General features: G+C 44.1%; 1 protein-coding gene across 3 annotated transcripts in view; it reads left to right on the top strand.

Annotated features, from left to right (window-relative positions):
- Positions 1-15,884, top strand: part of SEMA5A (semaphorin 5A) — a 473,120-nt gene that overhangs the window by 213,784 nt on the left and 243,452 nt on the right. For all 3 annotated transcript variants that reach the window (XM_062212003.1, XM_062212001.1, XM_062212002.1), the window contains exon 5: positions 13,617-13,662. In XM_062212003.1, coding sequence (XP_062067987.1) covers positions 13,617-13,662 — 46 coding nt within the window. The remainder of the gene's footprint in view (positions 1-13,616; positions 13,663-15,884) is intronic.

The raw sequence follows: 15,884 nt of genomic DNA, 5'->3' as shown, positions 1-15,884 counted from the left end.
TGAGTGTTTCAGGTTCATTCCAAGGGTTCCATCCTGAATCACTCTGATGTGTTCTCTGCAACATTCAAATTTTATTCCAAAATGCAACTAACTTGGTCCACATACGACCCAGTGTTTGGTGCCTAGGAATTTACCTATTTAGCCATATTTCAATAACACATAAAGCCTGACAGTGGTAATGAACCAGAATTTATTATCCAAGCAACTGTAGGAGGAATCTTTGCCATTGGACCACAGAGGAGGTGTTTGAAGCACTCTTTCTGGTTGTTAAGGATTTTGCTTTACTTTTTGACTTTCTGGTTAAAAAGAGTTTTTAACCTGCATCTCAATTTGTAAAATGTGAACTTCCTTCAGTTTTTTGTTGTTGTTGTTGTTGTTGTTTATTTCAGTTACTTTCCTTCCAAAACTTAATTTCTGACTCCTATTCTCCACTCACATGCTTCTGTGTAACATGAATACGTACATTGAAGGGCACAGGCTTGTGCCTTGGGTGCTTTATCAGAAGGCTCTACCTGAAGCTCTCGGATACGCACTTGAGTGTCCATGAGGTTAAACCGTACGCCATGAATAACGTGGACGGCTGAAGACTCACAGACCCATACCTGGCTCATAGTCATAACTGATGATAATACGGTGATTTGTATCCTTGGAAATGTTTGATTGGAATTCTGTCAAAGTTACATAGCAAAATAAGAATGTTATAAAGATAACAAGAGGATTGATGAATCCCCTTGCATGTGTGACCCAGCGTGAGTACCAATCCATACCTGAGCATCCTCTAAGAATGACTTGACATTAGAGTCAATAGATTGTATCTAGATAGCAAAAAGTACTTCTGAATATGTCTGTACAGCTTGTTTATTACCAAAAGATGAAAGCAAAACTTAACTAAAATCTGAGTGCTTCCAAGGCAGAGTTTGGTCTCCTTTAAAGTAACAATCGGCTGATTGGTTGAAATTTTCTGGTATGTTGTTTTGAACCATTTCTTTTTTTCATGGTTTGAATCCAGAAAACTAAAGCAAGGCTTTTGTTTTTATGGGGTTGACTTTGCCTGAAGTATTGGGAACTGTTCAAAGATAAGCTTAGTCATAATAAAACTGTAGCAGGAGCGTTTGAATATTCAGTGACTCGTGAGTTAGGCAGCACCAGACCACAAAGAGTTCAGCTCTGCATTGGGGTTGAGGTAGCCGTGAGAGAGGAAGGTGTTACAAGGCGTTTTTTGAGGAAGCAACTGAGAAAATGGATTTGGTCAAGTGGAAAGTTCCTAGTTAGAGGTTATTGGTGAAGTCTCCAGTTAGAGGTTAGTTGGTGGTTTCAGACTGGTTCTGCTTAAGTTTCCTTTTACAGTTACGCTGACTTGGGTTTTGGTTTGCTTAAAAAGGAACCCAAGACCAGGATAAGCACCTGGCTCCTGCCTTTGGATCAGCGCGGTGTGCCGGCAGCAGCGCACCAGCCGCGGCGGCCATTGGAGGGTGAACCAACAGCAAAGGAAGACCTTTCTCTCTGTCTCTCTCTCACTGTCCACTCTGCCTGCCAAAAATAATAATAATAAAAAAGGAACCCAGCCTCTGGCCCCCCAATTAATGATTGTAGCAAAGCATCTTCTTGTGAGATCACGGTGAATAAATGGACAGGCTTCTAGTAAATTAGAACGGGCCCCTCCTTTCATACCGACTTGGCCACGTGTTCTAAACAACAGACAAAAGTTGGGACTCAGGTAAAATCCACTTCTTAAAAAGTGGCCAGTGTCTTTCTGTTTTTACTGGAAAGATTCACGTTCTAGAATCAGTCTGTTGGAAGCAAAATATAATTCAAGAGAAAACTGAAACTGCTTAAGAGATGAGCATTCTGCTTGCACTAAGCACTTTTCTACCTCCTCTCCAAAGGTTACGTACGTAACAGCCAAGTTCAGGGGTCTATTCAAAATTAGGATTCCTGAGCTGGCTACTCCCATGGTCCAGGTGAGCGAGGAATGTGTGTTTTAACCAGCATAGGGTAGCCTTTGGCAGAAGAAAAAAGTTTTTGTTTTCTCTTTGAGTTGCAAGAAGATAAACCTAGAAGAAAAGTTACTTATTTTTTAGTGAATGAATGGATCATCTCCCCCACCCTGCAAAGCACAGGACTGAGCCGGCAACTACGGATAATAATTCAGCTGTCACTTCAGTTTGTGTGGCTGTGTGTGTGTGCTACAGGTTTTGAGTCTAGACAGCTTTGCTCCTAGCCAGTCCCCTTGGGGTCCACCAGAATTTATTAGTTTATGTAGTTAGTCTTTCACGACTTTGCCTTCCTCAAGTATTCATTATGCCGACTTTATGCCAGGAAGCATTGAAGGTATCGAGGAAACAAAGATAATTCGTGTTCTCAACCTGAGGTCTAGTGCAAGGCCAGCAAGCTGCAGCTCCAGGCTTGGCCACCTGCTCGCGTCAGTGAAGTTCTGTTGGAACACAGCCATCTCCATTTGTATGTACAGTGTCTAGGGATGCTCTGAGCTGTCACGGCAGAAGTGGGACGTGGAGCAGAGAGCGCAAGGTGAAATATCAACTCACGGACCTAGTGATCCGACAGAGATACAAGCAATTAAGTTCTCTGATGGAGGCCTGAGTTAAGAGCCCAAAATGACAAGGTCAGTGGTTCCAGTTGGGCTTTGGCCTGTGTTGGCAATCTGACAAGCCAGAGAGAGCCACATGGGGAGAGCCAGAGATCCTGACCATGTGGTGGGACTTCCTAGAGACAGAGAAGGGAAAGTCACTGTACAGAGGCCCAGAAGCCTCGCTGTTAGTCCCCAACACAGGTCCTCATCGGTGTCACCTTAGAGGCTCTTCGGGGTGCACAGATGAAGACCTCAACCCTGAGCATTTTAATCAGTTATTGAAAGTCCTTCCAGTTTTTGGTTTAATCAAGATGCCCATCATCTGCTGGCTTGTCAGATCTGAGAACCTGTGCTGGAGGCATTGAGGAGCCCAGGCCACTTCCACATCTCCAGCTTCCACGCTCAGCTTTGCCGCGGGAAGATGGTCGCACCACTCTGTGTGCAGAACTGCTGGCTTCGGAGAGTTTGGAGGCAGGAATGGCAGTTAGAGGTTGTGGATCAGTAAGAGAAAAGTTAAACTTAGACCAGTGATATTGGGAATGGAAAGGAGGAGCCAGACTTGAGACATTTCAGAGTGCGTTGGGCTGTGATGGACCACTAGTGGGAAGGGGTGGGACAAAGGACCAAAGGTCACTTCAGCAAGACGTGGGGTTGAGCATATGGGAGGATGAGATGTAATTATTGTATTACTTGAAGATACATGAGAAAAAAAGTTTAGCTGTACTAACTCTGAAGACAACCAAGAAAAATAGTTGTATTTAGAGATCTCCCTTCTGGAAAGATAACCGGCTAGATGAATCAGTATTCAGTTGCTGTTTTTTCAGATGACAAAAATCTCAAGTAAAACATGGAAAAGAACATATCACACACCTGGCAGACTCACGAGATAAGTCATGAGTTGAATTTGCTGCAGTAAACTCATCATCCATAATCCTGAAAGCACTTTGAGATTTCCAAGTAATAATTAAAGCATAGAAAAATTAAAATTATCAGTGCAATTATTAACACATTGAAAAATAATGTTTGCCTAATTACACTTATGGGAAGGGGTTTTTGTGATTTTGTGTCCCTAAGACTTGCTGACAGCACTGGTCATAATTTATTGCATGCCATTAAAAATCCATCCTTGTTGTGAGTATGTCATTCTACTGGCTGAACAAAAGGCTATCCATCTATTTCTGTACCTTTTACTCTTGGTATTTAAATGTTAATAGCACCCTTGGATGTCAATTTTGATGTATTCTTTGAACCTTATTTCTAGTAATGAGTGCTCTTAAGAGGTTTGACATAAATAGAAGGCCATGGGGTGGGTGTTGTAGCATAGCCTGTTTAGCAGCCACTTAGGATGCCCTCATTTCACAGGAGAGGGCCTGGGATCCGGTGCCACCTCTGCTTCTGATGCAGCTTTTTGCTAATGTGCAATGCAGGAGGCAGCTGCTGATGACTAAGAATTTGGCTTCCTGCCACCCATTTGGAGAGACTCGGAGCTCCTGGCTCCTGGCTCCTGGCTTAGGCCTGGCACAGTGCTGGCTCTTGCAAGGTACTGGGGGAGTGAACCAGCAGATAGAAGATCAATCTCTCTCCATTTCAATAAATAAAAATAAATAAGTACACTTTAAAAATACAAAAATATTACACTAATATAAGGTTTTAACAGTAGAGTTAGCTGGGTGTATGTATGGGAGATTTGCACAACATCACAGTTTTTGTTTTGTAAATTTTGAACTATCGTGGTATTGTGAAGTTTTTTTTTTTTTTTTTTTTTTTTTGAAAATTTAAGCACCCTGATTTAGTCAATGTTACACTCCTACTACTTTCTATTGATTTTGTGATAATGGGAACTTTTCACCCAATGCAAGTTTGTTCCTACCAGAATTTCTGCCTGTGGATAAGAGCAAAAATAAGACTGCGTTCAATCATTTACTTTAACAACAATGAATTTCCAGTGTTAGAAAAAGAGAGGTGGAATAAATCAGTATGATTCTGGGAGAGTGACTACTGGGCTCATACAACAACAATAAAATCACAATGAGGTTAGAATTTTTTTTGGCACAAAGAGTGTATACTTTTCTGTCTGAGGTAGTAGCTAATAATTGATTTTATTTGTTATATTTAAATATGTGTCATTAAAATAAAACCATTAGAATTCTAAAACTTTGATCTAAGTGTGTTCTATTTAAATATAGTGCTGAAATGATTGAGACAGCCTTGAAATTTTAAAATCTAACCCTTGAAAAGTCTGTGAAGAAGTAGATGAAAAAGATAATTTTTAGGATGCTGATTACCATTTAAAAAAAAAGAATCCGGAAGTTTGCTGACAATGAACAAGCATCAAGAAAATCATTGGGAACAGCAGTTCCGGATGGGATGGTGAGCTGCACAAGTCAGCCACATGATGAGCTCAGGTCTTCACATCCTTCCAAGCTCGGGGTGCAGTTGAGACGTTCAGCCCAGCCACGTGGAACAACATGACTTCTCAGTGAGCTCTGTGGACCACATAATACCATGCTGTTCCCTTAGGCTTAGGTTGCCTGGTGATGTCATAGCCTGTTTAGCTGGCGTAAACTCACTCTATGATGTCCCTACAGCTCAGTCACAGAGGATGGGTGTCCCAGAAGGCATTTCTGTTTGTTAAATGACACAGCACCATATTTACTTTTGGATAATTGAATTTTTTTTTTAATAAAAACATTATTTTAAAAGACAGTTACTGTTTTTTCTCAGCTTCAAAGTCACAAGCAGATTTTTTTTTTTTAAACTTCAGTTGACCATTTGGGCATCAGGTTAGGTGTCGTCACCGTTCCTGCCTTGCGACAGTTGGGTACTAACAGGCATAGGATGGAAGAGTGCAGTGAGGAAGCCATGGGCACAGTAAAGATGAGAGAGGTACGGGCGAGAACAATTCTCAGTGGATGTCAGCTCTTGAACTTAGAAGATGCTAACTGATGTGCAGGGATTCCCACTTCAGATTGGTGATCAACTTGAGTCTGAACTTCAGGAGCAACAAGTGTCTATCACCATTGCTGCAATGATTTTATAGATCTGCTTACTTTGTATCTCTGTTTTGTCAGCGCAGAACACAGGTCCTCTTCCCTTAGTTATTCTGTCTCCACTGACTAGCAAGCTTCTGCCTTACATGTTGAGTAAGAACTTGAAATTTTCTCGTTGATTTTATAGTCGTATTCACAGAGACCAATTGAGTTATTCTAAGAGACTGTCGTTTTAGAATGCCATGTCTTTCATAATTAACAGAGGTCAGAGTTACGTTTTATAGTGTCTCTAGATAAAAGTCATTTAGTTGATGTGCTCATGAAGGTTCAACCTTTTCTTTAATGCTGGCCGAATTTTATTACTTTACATGGAGACACAATTGAACTTGGTCTACTGGGGCCCGTGCTGCTGCCTCTGAGAATATATTGTTGTGTTTCACAGTTTGTCCTCGTGGACCATGGGGGCTCCTGAAGGAACCCAGGAATGAGTGATTTAATCCTAGAGTCAATAAGAAATAAACTCCCATGAAGAGGGAGGAAGCCCACTCAGTACTGAGTGGTAAAAAGGCTCTCTGGGCTTCGCTATTGTCGTTCTGTGTGTGCTACATTTAATAGGTGTGTAGTTTGAATTACTCAGTCCATTGGATCTGTGTATTGCCCGTATGTCACGACTCCAGAAGTAATATGGTCTATTGCATTTGAATGCAGTTTCAAATTTTATTTTTTTTTAATTTTTTAATTTTTTTTATTTTTGACAGAGTGGACAGTGAGAGAGAGAGACAGAGAGAAAGGTCTTCCTTTTGCCGTTGGTTTACCCTCCAATGGCCACCGCGGTAGGTGCACTGTGGCCGGCGCACCGCGCTGATCCGATGGCAGGAGCCAGGTGCTTCTCCTGGTCTCCCATGGGGTGCAGGGTCCAAGCACTTGGGCCATCCTCCATTGCACTCCCTGGCCACAGCAGAGAGCTGGCCTGGAAGAGGGGCAACTGGGACAGAATCCGGCGCCCCAACTGGGACTAGAACCCGGTGTGCCAGTGCCACAAGGCGGAGGATTAGCCTAGTGAGCTGCGGCGCCGGCCCAAATTTTATTTTAAGATGTTTGAAGCAAGCAGATCCCTAAGAAATGGGGAATTCATATTTTTATTTACTTCAGTTTTAAGCCTGAACATTTCTTTTTTTTTTTATTAAACTTTTATTTAATGAATATAAATTTCCAAAGTACAGCTTATGGGTTACAATGGCTTCCTCCCTCCCAAAACTTCCCTCCCACCCGCAACCCTCCCCTTTCCCGCTCCCTCTCCCCTTCCAATCACATCATGATTCATTTTCAGTTCTCTTTATATACAAAAGATCAGTTTAGTTTATATTAGGTAACGATTTCAACAGTTTGCCCCCATATAGCAACACAAAGTGAAAAAAAAAATACTGTTGGAGTACTAGTTATAGCGTTAAATAAAAGTGTACAGCACATTAAAGACAGAGATCCTACATAATATTTTTTTAAAAATTAATTAATTTTCTATGCCATTTCCAATTTAACACCAGGGTTTTTTTTGTTTTTGTTTTGTTTTGTTTTGTTTTTCATTTCCAATTCTCTTTATATACAGAAGATCGATTCAGTATATAATTAGTAAAGATCTCATCAGTTTGTACCCACACAGAAACACAAAGTGTAAAAATACTGTTTCAGTACTAGTTATAGCATCACTGCACATTAGACAACACATTAAGGACAGATCCCACATGGGATGTAAGTACACAGTGACTCCTGTTGCTGACTTAACAATTTGGCATTCCTGTTCATGGCGTCAGTAATCTCCCTAGGCTCTAGTCAAGAGTTGTCAGGGCTATGGAAGCCTTTAGAATTCGCTGACTTTGATCTTATTCCGATAGGGTCATAGTCAAAGTGGAAGTTCTCTCCGCCCTTCGGAGAAAGGTACCTCCTTCTTTGATGGCCCCGTTCTTTCCACTGGGATCTCACTCCCAGAGATCTTCCATTTAGGTCTTCTTCTTTTTTTTTTTTTTTTTTTCTTTTCCATGGTATCTTGGCTTTCCATGCCTACAATACTCTCATGGGCTCTTCAGCCAGATCCGAATGCCTTAAGGGCTGATTCTGAGGCCAGAGTGTTGTGTAGGACATCTGCCATTCTATGAGTCTGCTGTGTATCCCACTTCCCATGTTGGATCTTTCTCTCCCTTTTTGATTCTATCAGTTAGTACTCGCAGACAATTGTCTTGCTTGTGTGATCCCTTTGACTCTTAGACCTATCAGAGTCATCAATTGTGAGCTGAGATTGATCACTTGGACTAGTGAGATGGCATTGGTACATGCCACCTTGATGGGATTGTATTGGAATCCCCTGGCACGTTTCTAACTCCATCATTTGGGGCAAGTCCGATTGAGCATGTCCCAAATTGTACATCTCCTCCCTCTCTTTTTCCACGCTTAAATTTAACAGGGATCACGTTTCAGTTAAAATTTAAACACCTAAGAATAATTGTGTGTTAATTACAGAGTTCAACCACTATTACTAGAACAACAACAACAACAATAACAACAACAAATACTAAAAATGATAAAGTATTACATTGTACATCTAGAGTCAGGACAAGAGCTGATCAGGTCATTGGTTCTTATAGTGTCCATCTCACTTCAACAGGTTTCCCCTTTGGTGCTCAGTTGTCACCAATCAGGGGAAACAAATGATATTTGTCTCTTTGGGACTGGCTTAATTCACTCAGCATGATGTTTTCCAGATTCCTCCATCTTGTTGCAAATGACTGGGTTTCATTGTTCCTTACTGCTGTATAGTATTCTATGGAGTACATGTCCCATAATTTCTTTATCCAGTCTACTGTTGATGGGCATTTGGGTTGGTTCCAGGTCTTAGCTATTGTGAATTGAGCTGCAGTAAACATTAATGTGCAGATGGCTTTTTTATTTGCCAGTTTAATTTCCTTTGGGTAAATTCCAAGGAGTGGGATGGCTGGGTTGTATGGTAGGGTTATGTTCAGGTTTCTGAGGAATCTCCAGACAGACTTCCATAGTGGCTTAACCAGTTTGCGTTCCCACCAACAGTGGGTTAGTGTCCCTTTTTCCCCACATCATCTCCAGCATCTGTTGTGGGTAGATTTCTGAATGTGAGCCATTCTCACCGGGGTGAGGTGAAACCTCATTGTGGTTTTGATTTGCATTTCTCTGATTGCTAGTGATCTTGAACATTTTTTCATGTGTCTGTTGGCCATTTGGATTTCCTCTTTTGAAAAATGTCTATTGAGGTCCTTGGCCCATCTCTTAAGTGGGTTGTTTGTTTTGTTGTTGTGGAGTTTCTTGATTTCTTTGTAGATTCTGGTTATCAACCCTTTATCTGTAGTATAGTTTGCAAATATTTTTTCCCATTCTGTTGGTTGCCTCTTCACTTTCCTGACCGTTACTTTTGAAGTACAGAAACTTCTCAATTTGATGCAATCCCAAATGTTAATTTTGGTTTTGACTGTCTGTGCTCCTGGGGTCTTTTCCAAGAAGTTTAAGCCTGAACATTTCTAACTGGTGAACTCTCGCTTTGTACTTTTATAAGGAGAGCAGAAAAATGGAATGACAGCCTAGTTCCCCCAAGCTGTGCAAATCATGCGCTCGAAGAATCTATTCTCTTGGTCTCATGCAGCACTCCCTTTCTCCCTGGAGAAAGGCAAAATTCCTTATTCCTACCTATTTACATCTAGGGTGTTAGGAAGATTAATGAGACCACTTAAATGCTTGGGGTCGCTTGAAGCGTTGCCCTGCTAGAGAATCGGACCCTCCGAGCAACATTTGGTTAGCATTCCAGGTTGGCCAGGAGCCAGGTGCCTTCCTTGTTCCCGTTGGGAGGGTTGGTGGCTTTTCTTGTGAGCCTCACGTATATTGTTTCCCCTCCTCTGTGCTCTCACAACTGCAAGATAAAGTGGTTGCCTCTTCTCTAATGCCCTGGAGAATGGCCACTTGTAGGGGACCATAGATCTTACTTTAGTGTGTGAGTGGCTCAACATCTGGGAATATCAATTTTGTTGTTCCCGTTAGAGAGGATTTTCTTTTCTTTTTGTAACCTTTAACTTCGTAGGTCGTAGAACTAAACTGTGATGGATCAAGCTGTCTTGAGAGATTTCGGATCTCTCGAGTTGCTGGCAGGTTTGGAATTTTTCTTAGAGCAAAATGAGCTTGGGTTTGTACTTGAAACAAAATCATTTGAAGAAAGGAGTTTGAGAATAGCAAAATCCACACTTTGTTTTGTCAGATGCCTAGGATCCAGGAAGCTGAGTAGAGTTCCACAGGTGTCTCATTTCTGATGTTACCTTTTTCAGTTTTTAAAAAGACTTTATTTATTTGAAAGGCAGAGTGACAAAGGGAGGGAGAGAGGGGGAGAGAGACAGAATCTTCCATCCACTGTTTCACTCACTCCCCAAATGCCTAAAAGACCTGGGCTGGAGCAGGCCAATGCCAGGAACCTGAAAGCCCATCAGGGTACCCATGTGGGTGCTAGGAGCCCAAATGTTTGGGCCATCATCTGCTGCTTTCCCCGGTGCATTAACAGGGAGCTGGATTGGAAGAGGAGCAGCTGGGCCTCAAACTGGCACTCGCATATGGGTTGCCAGCATCATTAGCATATCCTGCTGTACCATAATACTGGCACCTGAAGTTTCTTTTTGAAATATTTTTGTTTTGTAGTTTCATTCTATGGACATAATTATTTATTTGAGAGGAAGATTGAGAGGGTAGGAGAGGGAAGAAGAGAGAAAAAGCGACTCGCATACTCCATTTGTTTGCTAGTTCACTTCCCAAAAGTCCAGGAGCTGGGAACACAATCCAGGTCTCCTATACGCACGTCTGGGACTCAGCCTCCTACCCGTAACCTGTTGCCTCCCAGGCCGTACATTAATAGGAAGCTGGAATTGACGGTGGAGGGGAGACTTAAACCCATGCACTTTGAGGTGGGATGTGGATGTACCAAGTGGCATATTTTAAAGTGTTATCTTAACTGCACCAGTGCCCACCCCCAAAATATATTTTAAACCTCTGAAAACTGTAATAAATATGGTAGGAGCCAGTGCTATGGCATAGCAGGTAAAGCCACTGCCTGCAGTGCCGGCATCCCATATGGGTGCCAGTTCGAGACCCAGCTGCTCCACTTCTGATCCAGCTCTCTGCGATGGCCTGGGAAAGTAGAAGCTGGCCCAAGTCCTTGGTGCTCCTGCATCTGCATGGGAGACCCAGAAGAAGCTCCTGGCTTCGTGTTGGCTCAGCTCCGCCTATTCTGGCCACTTGGGGAGTGAACCAGTAGATGGAAGACCTCTCTCTCTCTCTGGCTCTACCTTTCACTGCTTGTAACTCTACCCTCAAATAAGTAAAGAAAATAAAAGATTCATTTGTTTGAAAGGCAGAGTTACAAAGAGAGGAAGAGGTCTTCGAACCCCTGTTTCACTTCGCAAATGACTGCAGCAGGCAGGGCTGGGGCCGGCCTCAGCCAGTGCCAGGAGCTTCATCTGGGTCTCCCATATGGGTAAGGGGCCCAGGTACTTTGACCAACTTCTGCTTTCCCAAGCACCTTAGCAGGAAGCGGGATGGAAAGTGCAGCAGTTGGGGCTTGAACTGACACCTGTGTGGGAAGCTGGGGTTGCAGGTTGCCGCCCCTACTGTTCACTTTTCTAAAAGCCCAGTAGCTCCACTGCCGTCCCTGTAGACAACAACCCCAGCAAAGAACAGGCAGGAATAACTGTGCTTCTTCTTCCTTCTTAACCTGTCGTTGCTGAAGGCACAGTCTGTCTTCCTTTCCCTGGGCAATGGAGAAAATGCTGCGAATTTCAGTGTGCTTAGAAATTTTAATATTGTTCCATAAGTGAACTGGAAGTTGCTGTTGTTGAGTGCTTAAAATGGTCATACACTGCGGTATCTGTTTTCCTTGGATTCACACCTCACAGTGACCCAAGGGGATAAATATGATTACTAGCTCCATTTTGTAACAGGTGAACAGTAGACATAGAGTGGTTGACCTTCCTTCTCAAGGTTATATGGTGGCAGAGCTGTAGCTTTTGCACACTTAGTCTTAACCACGAGGTGGTGATGTCTGCTGTTGTGAGGAGAGACTTCTTGCAGCCTGCAAGCCACGAGGGTCATGGTGTGCGGGCAGGAGCTGAGGTGCTTACGCAGGCCGTGGGTGTGTTAAGGCTGGTAGCTGCCTCTGGTGCCACTTCAAGCTTGAAGGACGTAGCTGTGTGTGTACGTGTAGAGGACGCATGTGCTGGTTTCTGCTTCCCAACAGGTGAGTGCTTGGCGAGCCTGGAGATGCCAGCCAGCCAGCCTCTGCAGGCACTTACCATGGCGTCTTGATCATGCTCTCCCACATGTGCACCGAGTCCACGCTGCAACCCCACCAGTGGCACTGCAGCTGAGAGCTTTGCATGTTCAGGGTGCCCTGCTCTCCTGCCATACCCCCCTCCCGCAGGGTTCTGTATCTGGCTCCACAAACAGAGCTGTCACTCAGTCGTGATAAAGGAAAGGGAGGGGTTTCCCCAAGTGGTGTTGTGGAGGGCGTGGTCTGAGCTAAGCCATGCTTCTGCAAGTGTCACTGGTGGACACCAGAGGTTAACTCTGTGGTGGAGAGGCTGCTGCAAAGGCTTGGAGGAAGCAGTTTTCACTGAGCACAGGAGCCCAGTGTGGAGGACACGGGGGGATGTCTGGAGTCACAAGACCGCTATGAGTGCGTGTCTCCCTTTCGTCCCCCATGGTGTGTGTACACATGCCGCTGAGTATCAGCTTCCGTCCTGATCTGCCCATGTCGGTCCACAACCACAGGCATCTTGCTTAGTCTTTGCAAAGCCTGTGTCCTTGACCTCTGAGCCATTGCTTGTCAACTTCTGCTAGGGCAGCATGGCCAGCCTGCGATACTTATCCCTTCCATAAGAGAGAAGGTCACCCGTGCTTCTTAGTGGTGGTCAAAATGGTCTCTAAGTGTGGTAGACGCAGCCATAGACTGGGCCATTGTCAGCTTCTCACAGGTGCCTCCACGCACTCACTAGTGACTTAGGCTCGGTGTTCTGCCTTATGCCAATTTCTTCCTGCCATGCTTGTTCCAAACCTGGCCCCTCTCCTCCCTTGTCCCTGGATGCTGCTGCTGCCACCCCAGGAGGAGCCGCTGGTCTCAGAGAGGCCAACACATCATCCCAAGAGGGCAGCCCCTTAGTTGCTTCCAAAGGCTGGGCTGGTTTGTAGCCGAAGCCTAATGCAAGCAGTGTCTGTTTTTCCTTTTCCCTTTGCTTGGCTGGTCTCCATGCACGTCTCACTGTCATTCCCCTCCCCTGCTGATTACGGCCAGTTTTCTTTTCTCTGATTTCCTGTTTCGCACTTGGGCAGCTTAGCTGTGTCCGGCATTGATTTCATGTGGGCACACTGACAAGTTCACGTCTCTTCTGAGTTTGCTGTACGTGAGGTCTGTCCACACGCTCGCTCACTGCAGCACTGAGCAATGTAATGCAGATGAGAAGACGGGGAGCTCAGGTGATGAGGAAGAGGAAAGTTGCAAGGAGAGTTTTCTGTCACCTCCTATGCCAAACTCAGTGTCAGAATTGAGAGATCCTAGGTCCTTGGTCTCTTTCACTGGAGCTCGGGAAAGCCAGTACTGACTTAGGCTCACACACACCCACCCACACTCACATGCACAGGCACAAACACCTACACATACAGACATCCACTCATTTCTTAGCTTTGTTGGGGGCTCAAGCACTTGGGCCCCTTCACTGCTTTCCCAGGCCATCAGCAGAGAGCTGGATTGGAAGAGGAGCAAGCTGGAACTGGACCTGGAGCCCCTATGGGATGCCTGCATTGCAGGTGGAGGCTTAGCCTACCTACTGTGCCACAGCACCGGCCCCTGCACATATTCTTAACAGGACGAGGGTTCTGAATTTGAAATCACTAAGTATTTTTCCTTCATTTGTTCTAATAATTTTTATGAACTGGATTTTTTTTTGTTTGTTTGATTAAAACTGCTCTCTTTTTTTATTTTCTAGAAACTACCTCTTCAGGTTGCAACTGGAAGACCTGTCTCTGATCCAGGTAAGTGCAGTTCCTTGTTCTGAAGCTTTCCTCTTCCATAGCAGTTACCTCGGTCTTTGGGGCGATGGAGACGGATGCGTGGGAAGGTATTAATCAAGGAGACAGGGCATGGTTTCATCTCCTCCTTTGGTCAGGCTGCAGGGCCGCTAAGCTGCCCTAAGAGATGGGAGTCACCACCTTCTAAATTCCCAATTACCTCTTCCTCCAGCGGGGTGGCCCTGTTTGTTCCTGGGTATCATTCTGACTTATTCTCAGATAACAGACAACTCCCTCAAAGTCTGGGAGTCTCCCCTCCCCGAGTTAGAGCCATCATTGATTGTTTGTTGCCTGTCGTCAGCCAGCATTCTCCTGGGAGACATCCTTGCTTCCTCTTCAGCATTTCTAATTGCATAAACATGAATTATGGTGGAAAGCCACAAGAGCCAAGAGTGAGTGATAATAGTTAAATATGCAATGCACCTGCTTCTGCTACTGCAGTGTGGAGAATGGGCCTGAGATACTCACGGTGGACCATGGGTAGTCAGTTCAGCAGCAGATCTGGTCACGAAAGCCACACCCCACCCCCCACCCCCAGTCTGTAAGGGAGATCTGGCAAGCAAACTCTGCTGAACAAGAAAGGAATGTGACTCAAACAAGTCCCTCCCTGATATTTGCAAACTCCTTGTGGGCTGTGCCAGGAGCCCTGGGCTGTAAATGGTTTGGAAAACACTGTGCAGCCAATTTTAATATCCTCTTCAGGTCGTAGACCTACAGCGTGACCGGGATAGCATTTATATCATCGCGTTCTCTCTAGTGCTGGTGTTGTGAACAGTCAGGAGGCTTCAGAGCTGGATAAATTTTGTTCATCAGGGTCTTAAAATAAGGCTGCATCCCAAGGAACGCAAATATTGGTAAAATGCAAGGACTTTGAAGACATGGATCTGTGATGCAGCTCCATGACTCCCAGTAACTGTGGGTTTACTCACCTATGAGTGGCACAAAGCCCTGCCAGCCCTGTACAGCATAGTATGTTCTGTGAAAATTAAGACATTTGAATGAGATAAAGAGTAGGGATTTCTCAGCACATGTTTATTGCTTTCATTCTTTGAGAGTATAAACCATAGGTAATCACTGTCATGATGGTTTCTTCATTGTTGGAGATCCATGAGCTTTCCATCACAGTTTGGGGCATAACCGAAGCCTTTCAGTGAACTGGTTGGTGGGTACAATTATGGATTTATTAATAAGGAAACAGAATAATAGGGGCATTGTGTTATGGGAAAGGAGCCAGGCACAGAAAGACAAATAGCACCTGAGCTTTTGTACATGAAGAATCTGCTGGGACACATGGGTGGAAGACAGAGCACGGTGGTAATGTGTATGTTCCTTAGCTCGATTCAGCCCTTCTACAGTGTATCCATATATCAGGCTTCTGGACTGACATGTATATGGTCTATGGGGACCCTCAGCAACTTAATCAAATGCTGTTGGAAGATTATCGCTAATGATCTTAAGTAAAAATGTAGACCTCTCAGCAGATAGGAGCCACGTCACATGCTCACTTTGAATTTCATGGGAGACGGTAGCACTGGGCATGCTGTGTGTGATCTTGGGTGGGCTGTGAAGAACAGCTCTGTGTAGACACATGTGAGCACATTCGTCTGTCTCCTGGCTTCTCAGCCCTGGTGGCCGCAAGGGTCGAGAAACATTGCCTTGCCAGTAGTAATGAACACACATGTGCCACGCGCTTGGTTTCTAAATAAGAATTGCCACTCATCTCAGAGAATTGGTGTTTAGTGGAGAAGTAGCTGACTGCAACGCTGGGCACGGCATGTCCCAGATAGCACTGGGAAATCTTGTTCTAGAAATGAAGGCGTTATTCCAAATCTGGTGAGAGTGTCTTGAAAGGACCCAGTAGCAAGCTTGATGTGGGCTCACTGAAAAAATGTGGGATGATTTGTCAAAGTCAGAAATCCTGGTGGCAGATTATCAAACACTAGTTTAAATAAGATTCCTTGAGTATATGTTAACATTAAAATAAATTAAGTAGGGCAGAAGGTCCTTCTCTTTCTTACTATATAATGTCTCCTAATGAATATTTAGGAATGATTTAATTAGAAAAAATGATTTGGCGAGCATCAAACAAAAATTAATTCAGGCAAAAATGAACACTGCATACTAAAATTGATGAGTCTGAGTTTGATGATAGCCAGGACATTTATGTAGTTTAGAGTAATTACCTA

Source organism: Lepus europaeus, chromosome 15, assembly GCF_033115175.1.
Source record: "Lepus europaeus isolate LE1 chromosome 15, mLepTim1.pri, whole genome shotgun sequence".
NCBI classification, from domain to species: domain Eukaryota; kingdom Metazoa; phylum Chordata; class Mammalia; order Lagomorpha; family Leporidae; genus Lepus; species Lepus europaeus.
The sequence above is the reverse complement of the archived record's forward strand: the minus strand, read 5'-3'. Positions and strand labels throughout refer to the sequence as shown.